This window comes from Ooceraea biroi, chromosome 3 (assembly GCF_003672135.1).
Source record: "Ooceraea biroi isolate clonal line C1 chromosome 3, Obir_v5.4, whole genome shotgun sequence".
Classification (NCBI taxonomy): domain Eukaryota; kingdom Metazoa; phylum Arthropoda; class Insecta; order Hymenoptera; family Formicidae; genus Ooceraea; species Ooceraea biroi.
In genome coordinates this window covers 14319412-14340001 of record NC_039508.1, presented here as the reverse complement: position 1 = coordinate 14340001, position 20590 = coordinate 14319412, and the positions used below count along the sequence as shown (strand labels likewise).

At 38.1% G+C, this 20590-nt stretch overlaps 1 protein-coding gene across 3 annotated transcripts in view; it reads right to left on the bottom strand.

The window, feature by feature from the left end:
* Nucleotides 1-161: 161 nt before the first annotated feature.
* LOC105286806 (protein eva-1) overlaps nucleotides 162-20590 on the bottom strand; it is a 133060-nt gene continuing 112631 nt past the window's right edge. For 2 of the 3 annotated variants that reach the window (XM_011352019.3, XM_011352020.3), the window contains exons 6-8: nucleotides 20057-20278; nucleotides 3849-4080; nucleotides 162-3411 (exon numbers count right to left, since the gene is read on the bottom strand). In XM_011352019.3, the coding sequence (XP_011350321.1) occupies nucleotides 3183-3411; nucleotides 3849-4080; nucleotides 20057-20278 (683 nt within the window). In that variant the 3' untranslated portion in view covers nucleotides 162-3182. Of the gene's footprint in view, nucleotides 3412-3848; nucleotides 4081-4837; nucleotides 5090-20056; nucleotides 20279-20590 lie in introns of all 3 variants that reach the window. The other variant, XM_026968226.1, reaches the window with a different exon arrangement.

Here is a 20590-nt window from a genome sequence, read left to right as displayed (position 1 = left end):
TCACATGTATCCTTAGCATATTAAAACGCTCAGTCCCTTATCACTTTTCCTTTTTTTTTTATATTGTACCTCTTCATGTCCATGTGATTTCTACCATCTGGAAGAGCATAAAAGTTGTTGCATGTTTTTTCAGAAACACATAACCAGGTGAAATTAGTATATATATATATATATTGCGAATACATACACGATTGCATTTTTCGTAAGTTATTTATTATAATTGTAAATCATATTCAAGGGAGATAGTTACACAAATTGAAAACATTAATTGTACATTCAAGAAAGAGTTGCTCCAAACGTTAACAGATGACGCGTGGCCCAGCGTTCCTCCGCGACGATGATTTATTCGTGCACAAGCGGGATCCTGCTTGTGCGCTTTATAACAAAAATATCAACTCACACTTACATGTGCATACGTCGTATCTATTCCGTAGTAACAATCTATTAAGTCGCCGCTCGTTCGGATTGACGCGCGTTCTTCGATTAATGTAAAAACGTGCGATTCGCAGTCGGAAAAGAATCGAATCGACGTGAATACACGATTATTTATCGTACAGCGATATTTACAGTTATGCTTACAAGTCATTACTTACAATAGAAACGTCTTAACACGACACACTCTCTCTCGTTCTCCGCTTCTAGACACGCGTACTGTCTCTCCACATTGTCCTTACATACAAAACGTTATATTATTTAACGCGAAGCAACGTTACGGTACGTACATGCGCCACTTTGTCGCCTGTAAAATAAAAGACTGTATAAAATAAAATACTCATGTGTAAATGCAATAAATTAAGTAGCAGCTTAAGATACAAAATGTTTCGATCTGGAGAGTTTTCAGACTGTCGTGTTCTTGCTTCGTAATTTTCTTATTCATGATAGCACGAATTGCATCTTGCTTGGATCTTCCGTGTCGTGGCATCGTTTTCCAACACATAATTTTTCAGGATAACGTGATCCAAAAATCCATACACGAATTTGCACGACGACGAGGTTGCGCATACGTACAGTACTTACGGACGCTTCTCGTCAGTTAATATCAGGCACTCCGAACAAGTTGCTTGAACGAGAATACACTAATTAATAACGAACGAAGAAAGACGGCTGAAACGAGGTAACACGATGAAATTGTTGCGCAACGAAATTTCGCAAAACTGCCAGCAAAGTCTGAATCAACGCTTTCATCATCTCGTTTAATTAACTGTTAACTGATCCGCTATCAATGATAAATTAGACGAATGAAGTAACTTAAGTTTTCCGAAATATCGAGATGTGTTTGTCTGTCTGTCGGTACATGCAAGTGTATTCAGATTTATAGGGTGCGTCTCGTGAACAGCCACAAAAGATCAATCCGCGTGAACGGTGAGCACTCTTCGTGATCGCGAGATCACGTCAATTTGTAGCATTGGCGATATTCAGACGACTTTGACGTATTATCTAAACGACGGCTTAGCTCTTAGAGGTAACGATTAAGTGCGGACTAAACCACGTTGACGTGCCGAAAACGATCTTCGACATATCGATCCGTCAAAACTACGTGAGCTCGACCGAGAGGTAAGTCCGAGTTCTGACGAAAATCCGAGTTAACGCCAATCTTTGCGATCGTCCGCAAGGAAGAGTTCTTGTTGGCTCAGCAAGTACGCTCTTCTGAGCCAACAAAAGCTGACGTTTTCTTGCACGACTGCAAAAATCGATTGTATGGCACGAAGGATAACTCTCAGTTACAATCTCCAAGCGTCTTTCGATTTAAGTCTTTCTTTTGCGTATTCTTCTCTCTTTTTCTCTTTCTCTCTCGCTCGCTCTTACTCTTAATTTTATATTAAATTACACGTTCCTATTTACAGTGTGATATACATATCAATTTCTATAAAAAATCGTCTCGCGACCATGGCAGCGTAGCTTCGGTATACAAAACCGCTGTAAGTTCGTTGAGAGATTTTTTTAAATGATGGCACGATCACGTTCGATCAATTTCCATTCAGTGGTAGTTAATAATAAATTATCAATTAGTGCATAAACGGCGGGTCGATTGATAGAACGTCGATCAATATTGCATTAATACGTTCGCGTTGCATGCTTCAAGGGAATTGCTTCGCCTCGCTTAAATTTTGTTCGATATTGATGAAATTATATATAAAAAAAGTACTCGTTAGATCACTATTCCAAATTGCTTTCCAATTGTCGACGTTCTCGGAATCGAAATGAATGTTTGATCTGGTGATTCCTCTCTTCTTTCTCTTTTTTTTACTTATTTCCAATAAGTACGATAGATAATACAAGTCGCTAGAAAGAAACTAGAAAGAAAAAATAAATTTGTCTCAGAAGTTTGTCGGCGAGAACGTTTCCGGAAAGTTATCGATATGCTCCATGAAACTCACTTCGCCTAGTGTAGTTCCGTCGAAGATATACAGTCTAGTATACAATGTGTGTGTATCTGCGTAAGAGGTATATGAGTGAATAAATGAGTAAATTGCTCAGTCGACAGGTATCACTGTCAGTAACACAGGTGCGCAAGATATGTCTATTAAACAACGAAATCCGATTTTTTATCCGGTTATTAGAAAAAAAAATAAATATTACTCGCAATGTGCTCGTCCACTTTTGTAATACTTCTCTCGTTAGTCTATGCATGGAAGAGCGACGATGTTCAATGAATTGTGATCGCACGCCTGATTGCATAACACGGTTTCTTCTGCAACAGATGTGCTTCCTACATGCAATGTATAGATCAACATAAATGCTCGCGACGTTTCTTAAAGCTATTGCAGTCCCGTTCGAGGAGATCACTTGAGCCCCACTTGACTTTCTCATACGCATACGTATCGACTCTTTCAACACATTTTACTACGATCTCGTTGCGATATTACAGCGAGGCAATAATCATACAAGTATATAAGTTCGCAATGCAGTTCGTCTTAACAAGTATCCATGGATGTTTCCCATTTGGCATGTTAGCTCAGGGAAAGATCTGAGATTGTGTCACTGTGTGCATCACGATTCAAAGTGACGGATGATAACTAGTTCAACGTAATTTACAGCGGCTTGGTGTGGCTCAATACGCCTTCGCCGTACATGCGTCCACATTTTCTAATCGATTAAAAGCAATATTTCCGCGTGCTCACTTCCGGTACCGGACTCAACGACGGGGGTCGTCCCTCGCGCGGGACAACCCCTTCCTCTTGTCAGCCATAGTAATAGTTTTTGCTGTTCAGGCTCCGAGGATCTTCCGTGCGCAGGATTGTGTGAAGATTATCCGTGCCAACCATGTGGTTCCCAAGATCGACGCGCACCCCCGTATTGGTCGGATGATGCACTGACGTGGCGTGGATGGTGGTCGGCGACAAGGGTATCCTCGTGTCAGCGTAGTAACGTTCGCCGTGAAGCCTCTCGGCCAATTGGGTTTCGGGCACTCTGCAAGATGGAATTGAATACAATTGGAAATACAGAAACTGAAATGCGATACATTCGATACAGAAGTCAATTATAACAAGAATTCTGACAAAATTGTAGTGATATTAGTATCAATATTTTTTCGTTAGGTATCAAGGGAAATTATTTCAAGTATATTTTTATATATTAAAGCACATCTTAATATAACATTTTAATATATAATAAACATTTTAAATAAATATATTAAGCACTCTCTTGCTACACAAACTTGCTTAATTTGCTAATACTCTTCACGATTGTTTCTTCTCTCGTATTCTATTCTTATATGTTATCTCTAAATGATGAGAAAAACTATTTTGGTATAATTTTATTAAATCGCTCAAAGTAGTAGTAGAATTAAATTTATTTTTGCCGAAAAAAGTGTACTTAAGAGAATATATTTTCCACGAGGAACTTACCTTACGTCCTGCATTGGTACCGGAACTGTCGTGGTAAGATCGATATCAGCATCGATCTCGGAAATATCGTCGGTGAATCCATTGGGGAGAGTCTCGTTATTCCCGTGAAATTTCGCATCCCTCTTGGCACGACGTCGACTGATTAACAGACGGCCAATAACTAGCCCGAGAAAGAGCAGCATACCGATGCTGACCGATACAATAATGTAGAGGTAGAATTTTTCTTGGTTGTCTGCAGAAAAACAATGTTAAAAATGCATACATTAAAACCTTCTTCCTGTTTGGTCGTCTTTTGCTATATAAGATATATCGATTAGAACAGACTCACGTATTCTCAGAGGAGAGAGAATACAAATATTGATCAACAGTAATTTATTCATATAATCTGCTTTTGTTCGAATGTTAACATATTGTCTATGTATACACAGATGGCTATGACATGGCACATGAATGAAGCTTGAAACTGTAAACTAAGAGGGAAAATCCATTAAAACATGCCAGACTAATTATTATAAACGATGCAACGTCAAATGCACAATGCTCACATTTGCAAAATTAAGGATCCATCAATGATTATATTTTTCAACATCATTACACAAAACTCGAGTTGGACACGAACCGAGAGACTTATTGGCTCAATTTCTCATCTTGTAAATACGCCAAAAATTATATTATACAAAAATGATTGATCATGATCTTTATCGTAATAATCGAGAGAAACGTAACGATTAGTGCGCAATCTTTTCGCGTCTCCAACTATCCACAACGAGTCGGTGCGTGTCCCGTGAAGAAAACTCTTCTTTACGTGCATATACCGGAGGGTGGTCAGGCAGCTATGCGGGGGCGGAGACATTGTTCGGCAATCTCGCTTGTAGGTGAAACTATCTGTCGTATCCAACCCTGGCAAGAATCCGTCGAGGGTTGATAGCGACAGCGTTCTACCGTCGGTTTACCGGCTGAAAATAACAATTGGCCAATGCTGTACTCACTCGTTATGAAGGAATAGGCATTGATCCACTCGTTGAGGTATCCCACCACTAAGCGATCCTCCTCCGGAAACGCGTAGACCACGGTTGTGCAATTTCCCGTTGCGGCGGGGCTCGTAGATGCGACATTACCACCAACAATCTCGTCGTTGCTCGCCATTGCTCTCCCCTGGATAACCGTGGGCGGTAAAGGTGGTAAGGGTAAATCTTTCGCTCCGATACCGAGCGACTTTAACATGTTCAACCGCGCGTCCACTGTGCACGCGAGAAACAAACGAATTCAGAGGCACAGATGAGGGAAGGAGAGGGGAGAAATTTTGCAACTGCATGATACTTGCGTCAGCGAGCTCAATTTTCAATGATGTAGACATCAAAGAACAAGAGAGATCGAGATCATTTTCGTGTATGTCTATAGCATCGAAACTTAAACTCGCGAGTGTTACAACAACGCTGAGAATCTGAGAATAAAGCTCTACGATAACACTTGTATAAATTAAGCAGCAATTTTACAAATATCTCATAAATAATAGAAATTTATGTTGTTATGCAAATAATATCTCAAATGACTTCCTTAATATTTTCCTTAATAAAAATGTAATTCAGAGAATTTATATATAATACATATGTACACACTCAAAGTGAATAAATTATATGTAATTTATATACAAAACAATTCCTTTTGATCTTTAAAATACGACGTTAATTAGATAATTATTATATACAACATACTTATTACGAAAAGTATAAAGACAATGATAATTAGTCACTATGTTATTTACACAAGCAGAAATACAATTAATCTTCCACTGAATAAAATATTTTATCATGACATCATATTAAGATTAATTTATTAATAATTCAAATTGGACGGTATTCTTAATCTACATTATTATTCATTCATATTATTACACGGATGGTATAATTAATTAAATGGTACCATTGATATTATTACACATATCCCTAATGTAGTATTCATCACTCTGCAACATTTATGTATTAACAATTGAGAATGTAAGCTTACTCACGATGTATTATATTAAGTTTCGGTGAATATCATTACATGATTCGATATGCAGTACTAATATGCGTTCCAGCAAACATACACGCGAATGATTGATTACATTATAACACCCTTAATAGTCTCTACCAAATGAATCATGGAAGCTGTTCGGCACAGCTCTCGTCATCGGCGTTCCATTATTTACTCGCAAAGAGCGGAATTTAAGAAGCAAAATTAATCACTCGATTGTCGTTAACATTCATAATACTTTCGCGCTTATCTCACGAAGCGTGAACGTAACGTAAGGGGAGGAACCCCTTGGGAACTCGCGACAAGTCGTTCACGTTCACTTGTGTTTCTTCACGGATCGTGGAACTTAAATGGCACATTGTACCCATGGAACGCGTCACGGTCTTCCGGATCCTGGCTTACTTTTCGCGCGGGTTATTTTTCAGGAAAGAACCGCACTGCGTTTCTGAATGCCAATGGTAAATAGAAACGCAGAAGCGAAATAAGATATACGGGCGAAATAGTCCGCATTTTTGTTGTTGCATATCGATGGAATATTCGGTGTGAAGATCACGCGCAGTTAGCTACGTGAATTGCATGATTTATTCGCATTCCCATGATATTTCAAATCGTTTACATAAAGCAGGGAAATTTTCAGAAATCTGAGCGATTTCGGCAACACTGAAATTCGAAAATTCTGTTAGAAGTTTACGCGGATGAATTTGATTTATCGTGTACTACCTTTCGTCCTGCTCTCCGCGATCGCACGTGGTACACACTTTATTGTAGAACAATCTGTTCTAGACTGCTCCAAGCGGACTTAGAGGTGACGAATTACTTGGACGAATCGTCAAATACGCTGACACGACGAAAGCAACGAAAGAGTCAGCATATCGCAGCGTTCAAGTACGCTTATTAAAATGATGCTTTATGTTAAACACAGTTAATTGTATACAGACGATAATTGTTTCCTGAAGTTTGCGATTTTGCAAGAGAGAGATTGAATAGATTATTTTATATTCCGTCATTAGAATATTTGCAGCCTCGTGCTGATAATGTGCCGTATGTAAAACAGCATGGTATTAGTATGTTCACTAGAAAGTTTCCGTTTCTCCGCGAGGCTTAGAAATGTCTTAGCTTCGAGTTATTTACATCATAATTCAAACAATATGGTTCCAGCTCTTCCGGCTGCGTTGTTCCGCCAAGCTTGCTATCTCTCCTGGGCGAGATAACGTTCGCAGTTTCTAGTTTTCTAATTAGTGACTTGGGAATGCTTACAATTAGCCGAGGACGTCGCGGAATTTCGCTGCTGTTCTGTTGCGCAAGTTCTCACTATTTATGAACAAATCGTACCTGCTGGCAAAATTTTCATAGCAAATTTGATTAAAATTGGACATTTTTGCGAAACATAATTAAATACGTGCTGCTGAAAATTGCATGTAACTTGAAACATAATTCGAATAATATCTCGTTACGGAGATGATAAGTAAATGGGAAACGTAAAAATGAAGTAAAAATAACTGTATGCAGGTATATGATTTTTTTCAAAGTTTTTTACCAAATGTCACAAACAAAAGTGGAACTAATTACTGTTTTAAAAATATTTTTTTCCTTGCTACAACAAAATATTTCACGATACATGTACGCGATGTATTGATTATCTGACTACCACGCTGCAAACTTCTTTCCTATCACACATTTTTGCCGAATTTGCTCAGCCGGTCAGATAATAGTTCGTTCCATGTGGGAGAGTTACATAATTCTTTCCGTTTATTAGCAAGTAATGAATATATCTCCGGGCAATTATGAAATAAGAAGAAACTAAATCAAATTTTTAAGTTATGGAGAGATTTTAGAAAAAAATTTTATGTAGATGTTTAAACATTCGTGATTCACTCTACGGTTAACAAAAGAATTCATTTTCTCGCTATAACTTTTACTTAAAAATACGGTTATGTATTTTTTAAGCAGCTATTACTGATTAATAACGTAGCACGGTATAAGGTAACATTTCACTATTATAAAAATTAATAAAGTAATAATATTTTCTTGAAAATTACAGCTGATGCAACATAAAATGAGAAATAAATTTCGTGAAATATGAAAATTCTATTAAGAACATGTATTCGTGTAAGTGATCTCTGAAAACTTTTGCACAAGAAAGCAAAGAATAATCCAGATGGCAAATTAATTTCTCTATCATTAAATTATAGAAGTTATTGGGATGAAAAATCAATGTTTCGCTCGAGATAATAATTGATCATGAATCGAAAATGAAAGTGTATGTAATTGCAGTATTTAATATTTTATTTTTCATAAAGTAACGTGCGCAAAGTAGCGTATAGACTTGCAATCGTTTCCCGTTTGTTAAAAATAGAATTGGTTTTTATTTTTTAAATAACCGAGTAAGTAAACTATTTAGAATTTATAACACATAATTGCTGCATTGTAGCAAAACAATTAAAAATTGAAATTTTAATAGAAATTTAATATTATTTCACTTTACAACGTATCGCGTTTATTTTGGCATTAAATATAGTGTACATGATTGGAAAGATTGGTGTATTATTGATGAGTATTAATCTGTTGATTAACGGTGATGAAATAGCGCATATATCGAATTGTGAAAATGCAGTAAAATGAATCTGCACGAACAGGCAATTCGAGCGTTCGGGTGAAATGTATAAAAATAAATGTATAAAAATAATATTTACCTAATTACCTTCCGAATTATTTCTCTTGAGTATGCAAAACGTAATCTCATTTTTCACGTAAAATTAGATACATCGGCGGCAACGCAATGATAAATACAAGTGAAAAAGGTATTTCACGTGAAATTCTGGCAAACGGCCGAGCGTATTCGCGCGCACCAGCGAACCGAAAGCGCTAAATGCCGAAGATTTTTCGTGGGCGAGAACACGTAGGCACCGGTGCACCGTTGCCTTCATTGCTGCGTAGGCATTTTTATTCCACGTCTAAATGCTTCTCCCTTCCGTGTTCACCATAAAAACGTTATGCACTTCCCCTAACACGGTGCACGCGCGGGCCGCGTTTCTGCCACGATAGAATTATTACTCGCGCCGCACATCCGCCGCGAATACGCGCGAGCTGCATGTTCCGTAATCGAGAGAATCACGCGACTCGTCTGCGTTCTGCCACCTGTTCACATGCTGTGAAGAGTGAATACTTTACGACAGATGTAATATATACGTAGTGACGTGCTATATGTAACTTTCGGGTCACTTATGATCTCATGCATGTGAAGCAGCGATGTTCTGTAGTTTGCCGTTTCGTTCGAAGAATATTTTGGATACCATCGCTAAGTTGAGGTGTTGTAATATAAATTGTTTGTATTTATAGTTAGAGTTAATCGTATGTTATTATATAATTAGTTTTAAGTGAGAGATTAATTAAGGATTAATTAGCAAGTTAATCAGTACCAGAGATAATTAGAGGTAATTAGTTCTTCTCTCTCTCTCTTACATCTGAGTAATGTTACGCAAGATCTTCGTTGAATAGATGTATGTTTTGTACATGAAGAATTAAATAAAAAATATATTTAAATTTATTATTAAGAGACGAAATATTTATTGATATTAGGAGATTATTTAATTTATTAGCCAAATAGAGGAACCAAAGATTTGGTTTTTGAAATGTATATCAATTATTTTAGCAGCGCGCAGTAGACAAACTACTTTCAAATTAATGTCTCATTTTACAGGTTTCCATTTTATAAGGCAATTATCCGACAACTGGCACGCATACACGCGGCGCCATTGATTAATCGTGGCTGCGGGAAAAACTTAGCAATTCATTATCAAGTAATCAAATGTGCGCCTCGTAAATCCGCGTGATAGAAAATGCGAGTGTAAATCCACTAATAAAACACGGGTTAGGGACAATAAAGTATCACGTCGCGTTAAGCTCGTAAAGTGGGAGCTCGATTTCTGTCGCCGTGCGTGTCAGCCAAAATTCCGGAGAGCGTTCGCCATCCGATCAACATTCGATGGTTCGTCTCAGAGTTAGTATATTGACTCTGTATTGATCATTACTGCAGCTTGCCCTAACGAAATCATATTGCTCCTAGTACTGGTACTAAAGTCAACATCAATCACCAACAGCGGCTATTAATCGTGTTCCAGCGTTTACGTAGAAGCTACCAGTAAAGGACACCTTGCATTTAGGAGATCCGCTGTAAGATATCCTCTTCTTCAAGCTTTAAGCCCCTAAATGTTCTCATTATTCGTTTATCCGGAACTCGAGATACATTATCCGTGCTTTCCTACATATTTTATGCAGCGTCTCAATCACAAAAAGAAATATCTTTATTATACATGAAACCATTTATAAATTAATTGGTTCCTGAGAAAATAGGAATGATAACATTTGTTCAATCGAGGTGCGATATAATATTATATCAAGTTCGTGTAGTTAACTAAAGATAATTAATAAAATATTACTAACTTGAAATTCTTGAAACTTGAACAAATTCCATCTAATTTCATTAAATTAGTTTGCGAAGTCTCTTTCTGTCAGCGATAAGGGGTATCTTGATATGAGAATACAACAATTTTCTTTTCACGAACTTAAAAGTCCCATTTCGAAGTAGTTTGCCTGAGTAGGCATTGATGCCGTGACAGCTGTTCGATAATTGCTTTTGCATCGACAGCTTTCCACCTAGTTTGAGGATGAGAGAATAGCCTCGAAACTTGCCAAGTACTATCTACGACTTTATTACATGATTGGCATTGACTATGCTATATATGATTTCTCGGTTACATCATGATATTAAGAGAAATACCCAGAAATTGATAAGTCACGCGTTGTTATCAGATATTTGTATTATATTAAATAATATTGAAAATAATATTTAAAAAGCAGTACTTGCGTTCGCATTTTCTTCAAAAACATTATGCTTTAATAAATAAATGTAGGAATAATGATATGTAAGAATATTTGTATTTTTTATTTAATTCATAATGTAAAAGCTGGTTGTATAATATTGCATTGTACAATTGAACCTTTGAAGTTACATTGTAAAAGATTGCATGTATGTCCTCTACGTTGTAAAGATAATTCTGAATAAGTCCTCCGCAGAATAAATTTTCCTGGGGTAAAAATTAGAGAAATTTAGTTGCAGTGGACTAAGAGAGAGGGAGAGAAAGAGAACAGAGGGTAAAGGATAAAACCAAATTTTATCCCGTTTTGACCGTACAAGGGGATCCTTATCTTAGTCAGGGTCGGAGTTAAAAGGCCACAACGCAGTTCGCTGGGACGGCCAGCAAGTTAAAAATGTAAATAGAAGGGAGAGTAAAGTTCTCTGCGTGTCCTGAAAGCTCTCATCAAGCTGTGTAACTTTTACTTAAGCGATTTTGTTCTACCTGGCGCCGTATTATACTTGCGCCATATAGCTCGCCAATGCGGGCTTACAAACGATATTTAATGAGCCACGGTAACCTACTTTCCTTAGTCCTATCGATCTTGCCGAGAATTATCGTTTTATTTATTCTCTCTTTCTCTCCTGTTTCACCTATATTCCCGGATATCTCCGTGGGCGTTGCATATATTATAACAGATGGTGATTACAGCTATGAAACAATATGGTGCATAACAAAATTAACAAAAAGATAGAATTATCTACATTTTTTCGTGCAAGAGAATAATGTTTTTGATTTAACATATTGTCATTTATCAATCAAACATAAAACTTTTTTTGTCATAAAACAATATCCGATTTTAATGGAAAAACATTCCAGAACCTCTGTCACATAGAATTAAATTATTAGTTATATCGCGCTCCTAATAGCCATTTAATAGCATGGTTGAATTTTCAGGCATGCCTAATCTGTGTTAGCAAGACTCGCTACGTGATTACGTTAGACGGATTATGCTGACTACTATAATTTAATCGCATAATCCGCAGTTTCTTATTTAACATATTTCGTATTCTTTCGTTGCTTCGAACACAAAGAATCAAGGTAGGTGCTGCAAAGTACTTGCCGAAGGAGCAGGACGCGCTATCCTATAGTGAGCTAACACGATTCACTTAATTAGCTGCGTTAAGGCAACCGAGAACCACGATAACTTAAGGTTGTTCCAGACATTCCACTCGATTAAAGCTATCCAATTTCCGCGCGAAGTTCTATTATTGTTTGCCGGTTAATGTACAGGAATGACTGCGGCCTAACGCGCGAAACGTGCCGTTTCTTATCTTTCCCAACGACGAAATATGCGCTGTTTCTCGTTTGTCCGTATCACCACAGCACAATTCTAACAGTTTCTTAGTTGTTGCGTCTAAAGCGTATATCATACTCGCTTGAGGTCACAAAATCCGTTTACCACACTGTATTAATTATGTCATAGCAGCGGATTTCTCGACAATTGCCAGATATTCATTGTTAACAGTTCTGATTGAATGACAAGCCAAATAATTCTTTTCTTTCGACATACGTTGTTTGGAAGACTCGCGCAAGTACGAATCTTCCTTACGGCTATTAAAACGCTTTCACGGTGCCGCAATCACTGACTTCCCGATCGTCTGATAGAATTAGAGCTCAATTTGCATTTCCGATCCTAGTTGCGAAAGTGCATCGAAGAATCCGATCCGCTTACACCGATTACTGGTCGGGCGAACCCCATTTTTAATATTGAACAGTTTCTCACTCGATATCATTAAACACGTCGTCGGAGGGCGGAGGGGATCAATTATTAAATCCGCTGATTTAATCGACCGCGAGAGATTACGAGACTTCGTTCGTACGTAGAACTTTGCGAATATTTTGTTCCTCCTGAGCCGGCAAAATCGGAATCGAACGTGTCAAATTTAAATGGCATTCCGAAGAAAAGTAAGATGCGGGAAAGTCCAGATTTTCCTCTTCGATGTCAAACCACGGCGAAAACTTATATGATCTTCTCGCTAGAAATTCTGTCGATTCATTTTCGATTCTATTCGCAACGTCTTGCTACATTTCGTACATCTGTGATCTTCCTGTACTACATTTTTGTGATATTGCCTCAAAGATGTGTTTAAGATGATAAAATAACGAAATGCGTTTTTAAAAAAATTGTATAATTGAATTCGACTATGATTTTAATTTTGAAAGTTCTGAAGCTGTAATCTTGACATTTGTTTTTGTTCTATTCTTGTGTGTACGAATGCGAACTGTAATTTTGCGACCGTAATAAATAAATTGAATTTGAAGACATCCAAAGCTAAATTATGACATTGAATATCTGATATTCAATATCAATAATTTCCAAACAATTGCATAAAACAGAACTTGCAATTTGAAATTTAACCTCGATCGAAGTCTTCATTCTCACCTGAAAGCATGTAAAAAAGGTATATCTCGTCAGTCAATACACCCACTTCGCATCTAAACCTTCGCATTTCTCTTGATCTTTTTTTGCAGATTGCAGGAATCCATAAAAAGATTATTTACAGAATTCAATTCAATTCTGAACTGGTACAAACGATACAGTGGAGTACGGATATACGTCTAGTCTAAAAAATTACTTTTTCACAAAAAGATAAAAATATCACTAAATACAAATGGTGCAAATTATTTGAATCTTCTTTCCTCCAAAAAGAACAATACCAAAAATTTATACCAATTAAAAAACTATTTTTATTATAAATTTCTTAAACGCAAGATTTAGCTATTTGCGGTGATCTCCTTTCACAAAACATGTAGGATAAAAGTGAAAAGAATTTCATGATATAAAGCCATGGGCTATCAGTGGAATCCACTAGAAATCAATTGTTCCAGCCATTACAGAGATACAATCCCCTCAATTAGATGCTTCGCATAAATATACACACGTGATACAGTTTACCGATCATTTCTCGCGCGTGTATGACCTTGCAACAATGTCAACTCAACATCACCCTGTCTCTTCAAAGGGTGGAAACGTTCGCTCATTATCTTTAATTAGCGTGATGGAACTCGCGGTGACATCGATAAAGTTCGCAAAACCGGCGAAGTGAAACGTGTCATCATCGGCGATCGATGTCAAAATTGAACCCACTGCGAAGGTGAAAGAGAGAAGAAGATAGAGATTATACTTCGCCAAAGTCAGGTTCACAGGTTTTTCATCGCTCACATACCGTACCCCATCAGGTGGGCGTTAACTTTATCTGAGATTTTTTTCCTTTAGATAGTTCGACGTCCCCTTTCACCTTTAATCTCGGTCGGTGCACATCCGGCACGCCCGATATTCCGCACCGTCGACGCGACGCGCAACCTTTTCCTCGTGGACGATCGCCATTTCAACCCTTTTTGCGTAGACGGCGAGTAGAAAGACGAAATCTTGATCAAAGAAAAAACTGATTTCATCGGAAATTCTCTACCGTCATTAAACACGGTAAATCATAAAATGCATCAGATGTGCAATATATTTTTTAAATACATTTTACAGATATATATATAAAAATGATATATGCAGATTCATATTAATGTTTCATATTAATGCTTTGCCCAAAACACTTCTAAAGTTTAAATTCAACGACCGAAAATGTTACATGTAAAATATAATATTTTGTAGATATTTAAAAACTTTTCGTTTGTGCGGTTGCTTTCTAAACAAAAATCGATTTTTGCGTATTAAAAATAGTAGCTAAATGTCAATGAAAATTTACAGGTGAGCAAGCATATCATTTGCATTTTAGTGACCTTAGAGTTACAATACTTCGAAGTTAAGTTGAATGACATGGAGGTACGTTAAAAGGGGGGACCATATATAAAACACACAAGCGAAGTTTGTGTGTATATTTATATAAAATTAATATCGAAAGATTAAGTTTTATTCATTGATTTCTAGAGTACATGAAAAAAGACTTCCTAGAGTGCAAACAAGCTATATAGAAAAGATCCAGAAGGCAAGAGGGATTGGTGGCTTTACAGAATTGGATAAGGTCCGGGAATGCGTGGGATATTGCTTTTGGTGGCAGGCTATGTCGGGGTTGCTACGCCTGCAATAGTTTTCAGGGGGAAGGGAATGGTACAAAGCCGCTGTCATAAAGTCGAGATTTCTTTTGTACGCGAATGGAGTTGCAATTCACAGCTCGAGTAACGAACACTGTGCTTTCACACATACGCGGTCAGGAAATTACACGGTTTCGGAATAGGATCACCAGAAGAGCCAATGAGAAAGGTGCGAATCCTCTTAATTAGAAGCTCTGAATTATTATATATGTATGTAAATGTGTGTGTGTATGTGTCTGTGTGTAGGTATTTGTGCGCGCCGATGGTGATGCGTGCTTTATTTGAGAGCTTTGCGGCATAAAACCGTCCGAGTAATCGATCGATTTCGGTGCGGAATCTTGGAACGCTGCAATTTTGATGAACGCTCGCGTTGTAACGCTCCTCGGATAAGGGGAGATTGCAAATTAAACCTTCTATTGTCTGAAAATCTAACTGACCCATTTCAGTGATTGAATGGCACGTACAATGTATTAATAAAAAGGAGAATATTGATGTGTTTTAATTAGCTTGCAAAAAGAGCTTATTAAAAGTAACTCAAGCTCGGAATATTTGGTCATGCCGAACGAAACCATTGTTGTACAGTTCGAAGCAGAAATTCATGAAATAATAGTCAAGATAATAAAATGAATAATTCAGTGTAATAATTAATGGAGAACTATGTAGTATATATATTATCCCCGACGCTGTAAGATATTCGTATAACATGAATGATCATGCAATAGATTAATGATTATGATTGTATAATTCACCTCACACCATTTATCGTTTCATTACTTAGAGTGTATTACTCTCTCACTATTCTCTCGCTATACGTATTTCATTAAAATGATCAATTTGGACGAATCTTTCTATACTGTCTACATAACGCATTTACAGATCTCGCATAGTGATCTCTAACTAATATAACATATTTATCACTTTTCTTCTCTTTTTGTTGACTGTGTCGCTCGTTCTTCGTGATACGACGGTTTCGTCTTCTTTCTTCCAATTTATAGAGACTGGTAGAAACTCCAAACGAACCAACTAAGCGTCAGGTATTTTATATATCGTGTCGTCTCCCTATGTGTGCCGTCTGATTGCGTTTACACGTGACCGGGATTCTCTCGAGAACGAAGAAGATGGAGACTGAAGGACACGTGTGTGATCGAGGACGATGAAGACTTTGCTCTTTCTCTCTCTCTCTAATCTTTTATGATATATTTTTAGCACAAAGTTTTTTATTTTTTTATAATCTGTGAGAAAATCTTAATTTGTTTTCCTTTCTTTTTTCTCTCTCTTATTTTTGTTTGCACGAATTCTTACACTGATCAATACTGACGAGAAATTAGTCATTATTATTTTTTAAATAATAAAATGCATATCATGTTTCTGGAAAAGTAAAGTCATTTAAAGGCTGAACGCTGAAAAGTGAGACGAGAAACGATATCTGTCTAAATAATCAACGTTAATGGTGGAGATTGTTATCGTCTTCCTATAGAAAACTTTTCGATCAGCTCGTTTGCACGGACTTATCTCGCTTGGCTATAACACAATTTCGATAATCTGGGCTGGGCATCAAAGCGGTGCACGCGGCGCAGTCATTATACGCTGGTGTTTCCACGCGGAGACAATGACGAAGACGGGGGTATCTTAGTGCATCGCATTATACACGTCTCGTCGGCGAACTCATTAAAGCTAGCGACCCCGGCACGTAACTGGAACCCGGAATAACCCTTCGAAAATTCGAGGGGAAGCATAGCAAGCTTTCTCTTTGTCGCTTGAGAAAATCTGCTGCAGTCAGCATATATTTATTAATTGCTTACGTCTACTAATATATTTCACTATAAATTTTTATTAGTATTGGTTTATGTCAGTAACGATGTATTTTTGTATATTAGATTTTTTCACATTATGATCGTTTCTTCTATAAATAAAATTACAAGAGTAATACGCTAATAATGTGTACTTGGCAAATATTTTTCTTCCTCTTTTTTCCACGCTTTTATAAATATAAAAAATTATATTGCCTTTCAGTAGTATAATATTTAATGGTCAATATTTGAGGTGCATGTACATTGTAAGCTAATGATTTTTTCCTGAGCAATCAACTAGGTGTGTGTACAGTTAAGTAACGTGTGTTACATATTTTCTAAAATTAAAAATACACACAATCAATGGTTGGCAACAACAACGTTCGATAAAAAAAGATGGATATTTATAAGATTATTAACACCTATGCGATATTAACCCAAGGAAAAGCCGTGGAGACGCTGCGGTTGTTTTTTTCGATGCTAAGAGAGAATATTTTATTAATATAGTATATTCTTTTTTCCTTATATATTTAAAACATTATCTATAAAAGTTTTTCTCTATTTTTATCCTATAATATTCCGCCATTCATATCTCTTTTATTGTATATATATATATATCGCTGTTAATTAACATTTCAACGTCTCGAATTGTGGAATATAAATAAACCCAAAGCGTTATTGCCCTGGGGTTGCTTCTCCTCCACCCCCACATATTCGCCACAATGAGATAACGAATAATCTACTGTAGAGATGTAGTACATAAACGCCAAGATGTATTTTATTGTTGTACCACGTATCGATGGTGCACGCGAATTCAACACAATTGATTATCGATACATTATTTAATCTACTCTCGAACCAATTTAATTTCATCGGTTCTCTTATCTTGAGGCATGACCTTCTGTGAATTTCTGTTTCAGCTAAATTATAAAACAAGAAGATAGGAATGCCATAAAAGTTTGCAATACCGAAGCGTGACTTTATTTTCCTCTCGCCGTTTAAAAATATTAATATATTGATTCGATGTTACATACAGGCGATCATCACCATACAGGCGATTTATATCACCATGTACATATACTTTCGATAAAATCAAACGTGCAACTTCATATGTCAAAAGAATAATGGGTGTTTGATATTTCTCTAGTGTTCCCACCTTCTTCTTTATACCATTCCAAAATGCACACCATTGTAGTATATTGCTTTCCACGTTGCAGAAGCTACTGAAGTGAATAACCGAAGGCAACAGCGAATGATTCCACGGACCACAAAGCAAAGGCGTCAGCAAGAAGTGTTCGAGTGAATGCATATCCAATTACAGGACTGTGCCCAGTCAGGCGATCTTTGAAGCCGAACTTCCGAACTGATCGACCTACCTAATTCTGTTCGTGCTTTAATGAGTTGATTTCGGTCTTTCGAGCAATGAAACGCTTGGTTTATTCCATTAGTTGGTTCGTCTTGGCGGGCAAGTTACAGATTCGCTGAATAACGGTGGCTCACGCAGGTAGAGAAGATGACGGAAACGGAGAGCACTCGTCGAGGCACACTTGAAAAATGCGTTTGAACGCGTCTTGAAATCTCGCGGCGTTAAACCGCTATAAATATCGGAATGAATCGTTCAAGTGCACTGGCCTAAATACTCAGTCGCAGCAATTGATGCAGGGCGGCCGGGCCGAGCGTCGAGCCGTATCACGGAAAATGCGGCCTGCCGCGGCTTGAATATTGAACGACGGAAAAATTACGCCGGTCTCGGATTGTTAATACGGGATGATGATAATAAAGGATCACAGAACGTACCGACGTTCGTTACGCGCGATGCTAATAACGCCACCGTCCGATATAACGTTTCGGGCGGACTTGTGCAAAAATAAAAAGCGGCAAGAAAAAACGCCCATGGGCGAAGTGAATATAAAGCGGCTGAATGTCCGACGTTCTCGCCGGGCTTGCATTTCACCGGGCTGGTAAGTAATTTCATTGCAGACATTACTACAGGATATAAAGTTACGTACATCCGGATACTTCCGCAGCGGCAATGAGAGCAATTCTAAGATGAGCACTTTGCTTCGCGCATTTTTATGCAGCGCGCAATGAGACAGGAGGCTGAGGGAAGGTAGAAGCCGGAAAAAACGTTGCGACGCGTCGAAATGTCCCTTGGACTGTGTCGCGAAAAGAACGGAAGCGTGAAAACGGATTTTAATATGCCCCTTTATGAGCTGGTCGTCAGGCCCGCGGGAAAAAAACAAGAAAACCCGAAATGCAATTTCCATCCGTAATTTCAATCAGCGGAGAACGAATGCGTCGTTCAAACGTAATTTATTACATATTAAATAATAATATTATTGTTCGCTGTTCTTTCAGGACAGCACTGAGTGAGCATTCACCGTTCGCTTCGTTTTTTCATTGTTTCCTCGTCATCCCTGCACGGACTCGTCCGGAAATATAATTTTATCGTGGAAAAATGCGTCAGGCATCGTAATAACGCGCTTGGAGACGTGGTGAAATGTACGGTATAAATGGCGCCCAGCGTTGACGTCTCGGCGACCGTGCGCAGATTAATTAGTCATGGAAATAATAATTCACCTCGTCACACACTCATATATAATTATACAATTACGTGTGGGTTATTTATAAATGAGCGGAATTAATCAACTGCTCGGATGGCTTCGCTTTGGAGACAGGAGAACTTGCCGAAATAAATTTTCATAATCCCTGACACGGAAGCCCGGCCGCTAATCGCCTTTAGTACTCACGTATTACCTGGATGCGACTTCGGCTTGATAATGTGTGATGCACGATGCGCTCGTGTTGGCCGCTCGTGTCAACGCGGCTTGTTCATCGTGTGAACATGCAAAAACTGCAACTGTGCGAAGTACGTGCAAAAATTTCGCGCATGCTGTTCGGATATTAAAATAATTTCAAGCACGCACGCACGCACGCACTCACGCACGCACACAAGGCACATGCATTGCAGAGCAGATATAAAAACGAGTATCATTTTTTACAAATTTGCTTTTCAAACAGATGACAACGGAACGTCGTGCGCGACGGTGCGATAACTGTGCGCCACATTTTCAGGAGCAAAATAAAAACGGAGGACACGGAGTTCCTTCTGATTACTACATCATAAGGATACACCGTATTTTTCTCACTTTAGAAGAGGAAAACATTTATCTAAGAAAAACTTTCCTCCGCAACGGAATTGTACAGAAAAGATTTAGAACTTTACACCACAAAGCAAAGATGCTTAGGCTTTAGGCATTTAACAATTTTTTTATTTAAACAATGTACGATTTATTATCATTGATTTATCTTGTTCTCTTGCACATTTAATGGAATGTTAGGAACGAGCGTCGCATGCAGCTGAAACACGGTATCTACCATGATACCATGCACTTCTTCTTAAGTAAGACGAAGGGGCAAACCGCCAAGCGGAACTTACCGTCGTTGTTGGTCCGCGCGCGAGGCGGAGACGAACTAACTGTCGGAAAATTTCTGGAAACATTGTCCCGGGGTTGTGGCTGCGGTCCCTCGAGGTTTGGACTTGGGCTGAATTCGGACCTGAAGTCCGCTCTGTCGAAGCCTTCCTCGAACTCATGCATCAGCTCCAACTCGTCCGCCTCGATCTTACCCTCGTACTGTTCTTGTAACACAGATCTCGGAACTGGAACGGAAAAAGAGAGAGTTCGGAGTTCTCGCGCTGTGTAATGGATCATCCATCAGCGGCACATCAAATATACATAGACGAATGTCGTTTCGTACAAGATTGCCGGTATAAGGAAAGAATTCAGAATACCTTCGTTGCGCGACGTGCGTTGCGATAAAATCATATCCACGTCGGTATCGGTTTCCGGTAAGAGCCCGCGATTGCTCGAAATTTCAGATGGAACAGCGTTACGTGCTTCACGAGCAAAAAATTCGGCAGGAATCGAATTCCACTGAAATTACGTGCTTTTTTTGCGCGCCGCGATTATTC